This window comes from Protobothrops mucrosquamatus, unplaced genomic scaffold, assembly GCF_001527695.2.
Source record: "Protobothrops mucrosquamatus isolate PMUCROS unplaced genomic scaffold, P.Mucros_1.0 scaffold5874, whole genome shotgun sequence".
In the NCBI taxonomy this organism is placed as follows: Eukaryota; Metazoa; Chordata; class Lepidosauria; order Squamata; family Viperidae; genus Protobothrops; species Protobothrops mucrosquamatus.
Window position 1 is genome coordinate 1 of NW_015391716.1, and position 10,019 is coordinate 10,019.

At 43.0% G+C, this 10,019-nt stretch overlaps 1 protein-coding gene across 1 annotated transcript; it reads left to right on the top strand.

The window, feature by feature from the left end:
* Nucleotides 1–225: 225 nt before the first annotated feature.
* Nucleotides 226–9,277, top strand: LOC107299987 (disintegrin and metalloproteinase domain-containing protein 19-like; the record flags this gene model as incomplete). The annotated part of the gene is made up of 7 exons (XM_015829332.1): nucleotides 226–315; nucleotides 425–620; nucleotides 2,150–2,258; nucleotides 3,070–3,274; nucleotides 4,919–4,996; nucleotides 7,680–7,788; nucleotides 9,130–9,277. Coding segments are annotated over 7 exons (935 nt in total), but the record flags the coding sequence as incomplete, so codon positions are not given.
* Nucleotides 9,278–10,019: the final 742 nt, after the last annotated feature.

A 10,019-nucleotide genomic window follows, 5' to 3' on the forward strand; every position in this document is an offset into this window, starting at 1 on the left:
ATGAAAGCCAGCTGGGTGACTTTGGGCCAATCACCAGGAGACGGTGAGTTCTAGTCCCGAGTTAGGCATGAAAGCCAGCTGGGTGACTTTGGGCCAATCACCAGGAGACGGTGAGTTCTAGTCCCGCCTTAGGCATGAAAGCCAGCTGGGTGACTTTGGGCCAATCACCAGTGCTGGGCTTTTGGAAACGGATCACGAGTGAAAAGAATCCGCTTCCTTTTTCAGGAATGCACCAATCCTTGCTGTAACCCCCAGAATTGCACGCTGAAAGCCGGAGCGGAGTGCGCCCACGGGGAATGTTGTCATTCCTGTAAGGTAATAACCGAAGACCTAGACTAATGGTGGTTTGATCCCTGCTACCCTCAATCCAAAGAAAATAGCCTGCTGCTTTGGCGGAAATCTTCTTCTCTTTGGCCTCCTGTAGCTCAAGACAGCCGGGATCCTGTGCCGACAGCCAGCTGGATCGTGCGACCTCCCGGAATATTGCACGGGCGCCTCCCCCTACTGCCCTGCCAACGTCTACTTGTTGGATGGCTCAACGTGTTCCCACGGAGGGGAGTATTGTTACAACGGCATGTGCATGACGCACCACCAGCAGTGCGTCCAGCTGTGGGGACCAGGTAAGCATCGCCTCTGGCTCTCTCTCGGCCCGTCGTTTTTACTCGTTTGTTCCTATCCTGCCTTTATTACTTTGATTAATAAATCAAGATGGGGAATATATCTAAGCCTCCTTCCCGCTCCTATTTTCCCCATAACGACAACCCTGTGAGGTGGGTTTGGCTGGGAGAGAGAGAGAGACGGAGGGACTGATTCCAAGTCACCCAGCCAGCTTTCGTGTCCAAGGCAGGACTAGAACTCACCGTCTCCTGGTGATTGGCCCAAAGCCACTCAGCCGGCTTTCATGCCTAAGGCAGGACTAGAACTCACCATCTCCTGGTGATTGGCTCAAAGTCACCCAGCCAGCTTTTGTATCTAAAGTGGGACTAGAACTCACCGTCTCTTGGTGATTGGCCCAAAGTCACCAAGCTGGTTTTCATGATTATGGCAGGACTGGAACTCACCATCTCCTGGTGATTGACTTAAAGCCACTCAGCCAGCTTTTATTTCCGAGGTGTGACTAGAACTCACCGTCTCCTGGTGATTGGCCCAAAGTCACCCAGCCAACTTTTGTATCTAAGGCAGGGCTAGAATTCACCGTCTCCTGCAATGGGGCAATGGGGAGGGGGTGCGGTTTTGCTACGATGCATACAGCCCTCAACCCTCCCTGTATCCTAAGGGGCACAACTCTAGGTGGCGCACAATTGAGGTATGAAACAACACGCCTCAATAACAATCGAAGCGACGGTGTGATTTATTTCTGACTTCCTGACAGTGAGGACAATCAACCAGTGGAACAGCTTGCCACTAGAAATTGTGGGTACCCCATCACTGGTGATCTTTAAGAAGAGATTAGACAATCACCTGCCTGAGATGGTGTAGGTTCCATGCTTAAGTGGGGGGGCTGGACTAGAAGACCTTTAAGGTCCCTTCCAGCTTCTGTTCTATTCTATTCTATTCTATTCTATTCTATTCTATTCTATTCTATTCTATATTACAATATTTATTCTATTCTATATTACAATATTTATTCTATTCTATATTCTATTCTATATTACAATATTTATTCTATTCTTATTCTTTCCTATTGTTATTTCTATTCTATTCTATATTCTATTCTATATTCTATTCTATATTCTGTTCTGCTCTATTCTATTCTATTCTATTCTATTCTATATTACAATATTTATTCTATTCTGTTCTATATTACAATATCTATTCTATTCTATTCTATTCTATTCTATTCTATTCTATTCTATTGTTATTTCTATTCTATTCTATTCTATATTCTATTCTATATTCTATTCTATTCTATATTCTGTTCTGTTCTATTCTATTCTATTCTATTCTATATTACAATATTTATTCTATTCTATTCTATTCTATTCTATTCTATTCTATTCTATTCTATTCTATTCTATTCCATTCCAGTCCAGTCCAGTCCAGTCCAGTCCAGTCCAGTCCAGTCTATATTTCCTGAGTTGATCTTTCTTTTAAATGCGTTAGAAAAAAACCCTTCCAAGGCTAAATCGGGTCCCCTCTCGCCCCACAGGAGCTTGGCCAGCCCCCGACGCCTGCTTCCAGGATGTCAACAGGGCTGGGGACATGTATGGCAACTGTGGGAAAGACCGACAAGGCAACTATGTGAAGTGTGCCATGAGGTGAGCGCCTAGTGCCGCGAAGAGATCCAGATGTTCATTCTGAGGCGCCTAGTCAGATTAAGTTTGCAGCAACAGCGTCAAGGTCCCTTCCAGCTTTATTATTATAAATTGTGGACATGTTCTTTTGAAATATTGTATATTTATCAGTATTCAGTCAAGGGGGACATTTTATGTGTATGTTTGATATTTTGCTTTACACACATTTCCCTCCGTTCTTCCTTCCTTCCTTCCTTCCTTCCTTCCTTCCTTCCTTCCTTTCTTTCTTTTCCTTCCTTCCTTCCTTCCTTCCTTCCTTCCTTCCTTCCTTCCTTCCTTCCTTCTTTCCAGTTTTACTTCTTTCTTTCTTTCTTTCTTTCTTTCTTTCTTTCTTTCTTTCTTTCTTTCTTTCCTTCCTTCCTTCCTTCCTCCCTCCCTCCCTCCCTCCCTCCCCCCTTCTTTCCTTCTTTTACATCTTTGGTTTCCCCACTCCCCTTTCTTGTTTTTTTGATTTTATATTTTAACTTTGGAAGTAAATACAAAATTGGTCAACCACAACAGAAGGGCAGACTTCCATTCCGTGCGGGCATAATCAAATCTCTGCCCTGGATAAGAGTAGATGGTCCCTCCCAAGTGTTGTTGGAGAAGGACCCTGACACTTTCCACAGTTTGCGGTTGAACTTCCTGACTTGAGCCCCTGCTCATTTCTGCTTGATCGTTGGCTTTGCCAGGACACCTGGACGAGATCCCTATCAGCCAGGGATCCTGTCTCTTGAATCCTCTAGTTCTCCCCCTGATAGAACTAGAGGATTCTCTTTCCCCCCCCCCCTTCCAGAGATGCCAAGTGCGGGAAGATCCAGTGTCAAAGCTCAGCTGCCAAGCCCAAGGGTACCAACACCATCTCCATGGACACCACCATCCGGTTTAACGGGCAGGAGATCAAGTGCCGAGGGACCTTAGTCTATGCCACCAAGGATGACGAGGGAGATCTCTCCGACCCGGGGCTGGTGATGACGGGCACCAAGTGTGGAGATGGGTTGGTGAGTCCTCCAGAGAAGGGAAACAGCAGCCAACTTTTCTGCCTTCTGTGTTTCACGATGCAATAATAGGTCATGCAGTGGCCACAAACTCAGCAAAGCAGCTGGAGTTTTTTTTATGACACAGCAAGCTAGAAAAAGGGAATAATAATAATAATAATAATAATAATAATAGTAGTAGTAGTAGTAGTAGTAGTAGTAGTAGTAGTAGTAGTAGTAGTAGTAGTAGTAGTAGTAATTGTTGCAAGAAGATCACACAGACTGACTACCAGCAGCGGCATGACAAAGTAGCAACAATGGTGCATTGGAAGATCTGCAAGAAATATCATTTGCCTGTAAGCAATAACTGGTGGGATCATAAAATAGAGAAAGTCATAGAAAATAATAAAATTAAACTGCTCTGGGACTTCAGAATTCAAACAGACAAGCACCTGCCACATAACACCCCGGACTTAACAATTGTCGATAAGAAAGACAAAAAAGTCTGGATAGTGGACATGGCAGTGCCTGGAGACGGCAGAATAGACGAGAAAGAACTGGAGACGATAACAAAATACAAAGACCTACAAATAGAAATAGAAAGACTGTGGCAAAGGCAAGCAAGGGTAGTACCAATAGTAATAGGCGCCTTGGGTGCAATCCCAAAACAACTGGAGCACCACTTGAACACCATCATCGGCATTGACAAATTCACCATTAGTCAATTGCAAAAGGCGGCCTTACTAGAAACCGCTTCCATCCTGCGACAAGATCTGTAATACCATCAAACATCCACATCTGCCTATCCCAGGTCCTTGGGAAGGACTCGATAGGTAGACAAAAATGCCAAATCCAGTCTGAACATCTGGCTGACTGTGCGATGATCCATCATCATCATCATCATCATCATCATCATCATCATCATCATCATCATCATCATCATCATCATCATCATCATACCATCAAACATCCACATCTGCCTATCCCAGGTCCTTGGGAAGGATACGATAGGTAGACAAAAATGCCAAATCCAGTCTGAACATCTGGCTGACTGTGTGATGATCAATAATGATGATGATGATGATGATGATAATAATAATAATAATAATAAAGTTGGAAGGGACCTTGGAGGTCATCTAGTCCAACCCCCTGCTCAGGCAAGAAACCCTACACCATTTCGGACAAATGGCTGTCCTGTCTCTTCTTAAAGACTTCCAGTGATGGAGTACCCACAACTTCTGGAGGCAGGTTGTTCCACTGGTTAATTGTTCTAACTGTCAGGAAGTTTCTCCTTAGTTCTAGGTTGCTTCTCTCCTTGATTAGTTTCCATCCATTGCTTCTTCTCCTGCCTTCAGGGGCTTTGGAGAATAGCTTGACTCCCTCTTCTTTGGGGCAGCCCCTGAGATACTGGAAGGCTGCTATCCTGTCCCCCCTCGTCCTTCTCTTCGTTAAACTAGACATCCCCAATTCCAGCCACCGTTCCTTAATTGTCAGGGAGAAAATCTGTTTACGCAGCTCCTAAGTGTCAGTTTTGTTTTTTGATTATGTGACTTGATGGAACATAATGAATCAGACTTCTTTAATCACAACTGACTCTAAAATCATTTCAGAACATCCCTTCTCATTTGCTAATGATGACTTTTTTTGGGGGGGGGATTTCCCTTGCAGGTGTGCAAAGACCAGCGATGTCAAAACGCGTCCTTTTTCGAACAGGATAAATGCATCTCCAAATGTCACAGCCACGGGGTGAGTCGGCAGCGAAAGCTTTGGCTTATTTCTGTTTCTGAATTAAAGATTTTATTGATTTTTCTCTTACATACAGATGTTAGTTGTTCAACCAACCAGCTGTCTGGAATCAACAATGCTAACACATGTTCCACTCCTAATCCTTCATTCTTTCTTCTAGCCAATAGTAGAATAAGTCCCAAGTTTGATAGTCGTCTGTACATTTAGGCAAGAAAAACCAAATGCACAGGTATAATATAGGGGGTACCTTGCTCAATAGTAGTAACTGTGAGAGGGACCTCGGAGTCCTAGTAGACAATCCCTTAAAGAGGAGCCAGCCGTGTGCTGCAGCTGCCAAAAAGGCCAACACAGTGCTGGGCTGCATTAACAGAGGGATAGAATCAAGATCAGGTGAAGTGTTAATACCACTTTACAAGGCCTTGGTAAGGCCACACTTGGAATACGGCATCCAGTTTTGGTCACCACGATGTAGAAAAGATGTTGAGACTCTAGAAAGAGTGCAGAGAAGAGCAACAAAGATGATTAGAGGTCTGGAGGCTAAAGCATATAAGGAACGGTTGATGGAATTGGGAATGTCTAGTCTAATGAATGACGAGGGGTGACAGGGATGACAGGATAGCAGTCTTCTAGTATCTCAGGGGCTGCCCCAAAGAAGAGGGAGTCAAGCTATTCTCCAAGGCAGGAGTCAAGCTATTCTCTGAAGGCAGGACAAGAAGCAACGGATGGAAACTCATCAAGGAGAGAAGAAGCAACCTAGAACTAAGGAGAAACTTCCTGACAGTGAGAACAATTAACCAGTGGAACAACTTGCCTCCAGAAGCGGTGAATGCTCCAACACTGGAGGGTTTTTTTTGTTTTTTTTATTGAAAAGTTTTATAAAAGTTACAATATAAACCCCAAAACCAACCCACCCTAAACCCCCCCTCTCCCTCCCCCACTTCCCAGAGCTGAATACAGGGTTACAAATATAATAATCATAATCTAACTAACATTAACCAACTATATAAATAACCAAGTCCATAATGCGCTTTAACTCCCCTTTAACATAAATATAATAATAATAATTAAAACATAAACAAATTAGTATCCTAATTATTAAACAATAAAATATCCATATTGTTAAACAATACTAATACTAAAAGTAATAATAATATCATATAATTAAAACTAATAAAAATTTCACTACAATAAACTATTAATACTAATAATACTCTAAAATTTACTCATAAGCTAAATGGAACTAAATGGAGGTTTTTAAGAAGAGACTGGACAGCTATTTGTCTGAAATGGTGTAGGGTTCCTGCCTGAGCAGGGGGTTGGACTCGATGACCTCCATGGTCCCTTCCAACTTTTTTATTTATTTTATTATTATTATTATTATTATTATTATTATTATTATTATTATTATTATTATTATTATTATTATCTCCACGCATTCCAATATTATTTCTTCTTCTGGTGGTACTGCTTCATTTTCCCAATATTGCGCAAAAAGTTATTCTTGCCGCTGTAATGACGTGTAAAATCAAATACACGCTTTGTTTGTTAATCTTTTCAGCCATTATACCTAACAAGAAAAGTTCAGGTTTGAAATCAACATGTTCATCTAATATTTTTTTTTTTCTAACCAGGCTTGTATATATTTCTGAAGTTAGATGCCCACCTTCTCTTTTGGGCGAATTTGTGGGGGGGGCAAAAATGAGACGAGAATTTCATTTAATGCATCACAATTTTCAAACAAGAGGCAGGTGCTCAAATAAACCCTTTTGCACGTGTCTCTAGCAACTCTATAGATGACAAGTAGGTCCTCTGCTTACAACGGCTCGTTTAGTGGCTGTGAGAAGTTACAACGGCACTGGAAAAAGGGACTTAGGACCGTTTTTCACACTTACGACCGTTGAAGCCTCCCCGGGTTCACATGATCAAAATTCAGACCTGGGGCAACTGACCCATATTTATGACAGTCGCAGCGTCCTGGGGACATGTAATAATAATAATAATAATAATAATAATAATAATAATAATAATAATAATAATAATAATAATAATAATAATAATAATAATAATAATAATTTAAAAAAAAGTTGGAAGGGACCTTGGAGGTCATCTAGTCCAACCCCCTGCTCAGGCAGGAAACTATACCATTTCAGACAAATGGCTATCCAGTCTCTTCTTAAAAATGTCCAGTGTTGGAGCATTCACCGCGATCCACGTGAACAAAATCCAGACGCTCGGCGACTGACTCGTACTTACGACCGTCGCTGTGTCCCGGGGGAGGGTCACGTGATCCCCTTTTCCCGATCTTTCGACAAGCAAAGTCAACGGGGGAAGCTAGATTTCACTTAGCAACCGGGTTACTAATTTAACAACTTAACAACAACAACAACAACAATAATAATAATAATAAAGTTGTAAGGGACCTTGGAGGTCATCTAGTCCAACCCCCTGCTCAGGCAGGAACCCTACACCATTTCGGACAAATGGCTGTCCAGTCTCTTCTTAAAAACTTCCAGTGTTGGAGCATTCACCGCTTCTGGAGGCAGGTTGTTCCACTGGTTAATTGTTCTGACTGTCAGGAAGTTTCTCCTTAGTTCCAGGTTGCTTCTCTCCTTCATGAGTTTTTTTGTTGACCTTTTGACAAGCAAAGTCAAGACTCACTCCACACGTTCTCTGATTGTCTTAGGTTTGTAACAGCAACCACAACTGTCATTGTGATGCTGGCTGGGCCCCTCCATTCTGTGAGAAGCCAGGGCTGGGAGGCAGCGTCGACAGCGGCCCCGTCCAGCAAGACCGTAAGTCCCCCCCCCTCTTTCTCCCTTGCTCTCCCCTTTCTCCTCCTCCTCCTCCTCCCTCTTCTCCTCCTCCTTCTCAACCTTCATTTTCTTCTTCTTCCCCTTCTTTCCCTTCTCTCTTTCCCTTTCTCTTTCTTCTCCTCCTCTTCCTCCTCCTCTTCCTTCTCTTCTTCCTCCCCCTCTCCCTCCTCCTCCTCCTGGACGGATGGATGGAAGGAAATAAGGATGGAAGGATGGATGGATAAATGGATGGAAATAAAGATGGAAAGATGGATGGGTTGATGGTTGGAAATAAGGATGGATGGATAAATGGAAGAATGGATGGATGTAAAAGATGGATGGATGGATGGAAATATGGATAGATGGATGAAAGGATGAAAGGATGGATGGAAGAAAGGAAGGAAATAAGGATGGAAGGATGGATGGATAAATGGATGGAAATAAAGATGGAAGGATGGATGGAAATAAGGATGGATGGATGGAAGGGATGAATGGATGGAAATATGGATGGATGGATGGATGGAACGAAGGAAGGAAGGAAATAAGGATGGAAGGATGGATGGAAATAAGGATGGATGGATAAATGGAAGAATGGATGGATGTAAAGGATGGATGGAAATAGGGATGGCTGGATCGAAGGATGGAAGGGATGGATGGATGGATGGAAGGAAGGAAATAAGGATGGAAGGATGGATGGATAAATGGATGGAAATAAAGATGGAAAGATGGATGGATTGATGGGTGGAAATAAGGATGGGTGGATAAATGGAAGGATGGGTGGATGTAATGGATGGATGGAAATATGGATGGATGGATCGAAGGATAGATGGATGGATGGATGGATGGAAAGAAGGAAGGAAGGAAATAAGGATGGAAGTTTGGATGGATAAATGGATGGAAATAAAGATGGGATGATGGATGAAATAAGAATGGATGGCTAAATGGAAGAATGGATGGATGTAAAGCATGGATGGATAGAAATATGGATGGATGGATGGATCAAAGGATGGATGGAAGGAAGAAAATAAGGATGGAAGGATGGATGGAAATAAAGATGGAAGGATGGATGGATAAATGGAAGAATGGATGGATGTAAGGGATGAATGGATGGAAATATGGATGGATGGATGGAAGGATGTATGTATGTAAGGAATGGATGGATGGATGGAACGGAAGGAAGGAAGGAAGGAAATAAGGGGGGAAGAATGGATAGATGGATGGAAGGATGGATGGGTGGAACGAAGGAAGGAAATAAGGGTGGAAGGTTGGATGGATGTTAGTCTATGTGGGGCAACTGAAGCCTGCAACTGTGACCTTCTCCTCCTCCATGGACTCTCACAGATTATGAAGCCATCTTGATCACTTTGCTGGTGATCTTCCTGCTCTTGGTGCCCTCTCTACTCCTGGGGCTCTACACCTGCTACAGACGAGAGAGTTCGCTCCTCAACAAGTGGGTCAAGGACTTAAGGAAGAGGCAGAAGACCGGCAGGTGGGCAGCTCCCTAACCACGTGTGGACCCTTTTCTTCTCTCCTCTCTTCTCCTAATACTGGCCACGCACCCCGATTTCTCCTCCTCGCCGTTAGTTGCAGATTCACTGCATGGATAACCCTTGCACCCAAACTATTTTTCACGGAAAGGCACCCCTAACTCACCGGTGGGCCCTCGTCCACACAACCTGCTTTAACCCAGTTGCAAACAAACCCACTTTCGGTTTCCTTAAGCCATAAATTTAGCCGGTGGCTCCGATTCGCCCCGGGGGCTAAGCCGATTCTCATCTCCCCAGGGTGAAATCATGGCTAATCCAGTTGTGTCCCGACAGTTAGAACAATTCACCAGTGGAACAACCTGCCTCCAGAAGTGGTGAATGCTCCAATACTGGAAGTTTTTAAGAAGAGACTGGACAGCCATTTGTCCGAAATGGTATAGGGTTTCCTGCCTGAGCAGGGGGTTGGACTAGGTTACCTCCAAGGTCCCTTCCAATTTTATATTATTATTATTATTATTATTATTATTATTATTATTATTATTATCATCATCATCATCATCATCATCATCATCATCATCATCATCATCATCATCATCATCATCATCATCATCATCATCTCTTAAAGCGATCTGGTATAGCCCCAGACCAAGGAGAGATGGATGCTGGAAACAACCCAACACTTTTTCATTCAAGGCAGCAAACTTAATTATGTACAACATAATCTCGAGAATTATTTTACCGTTC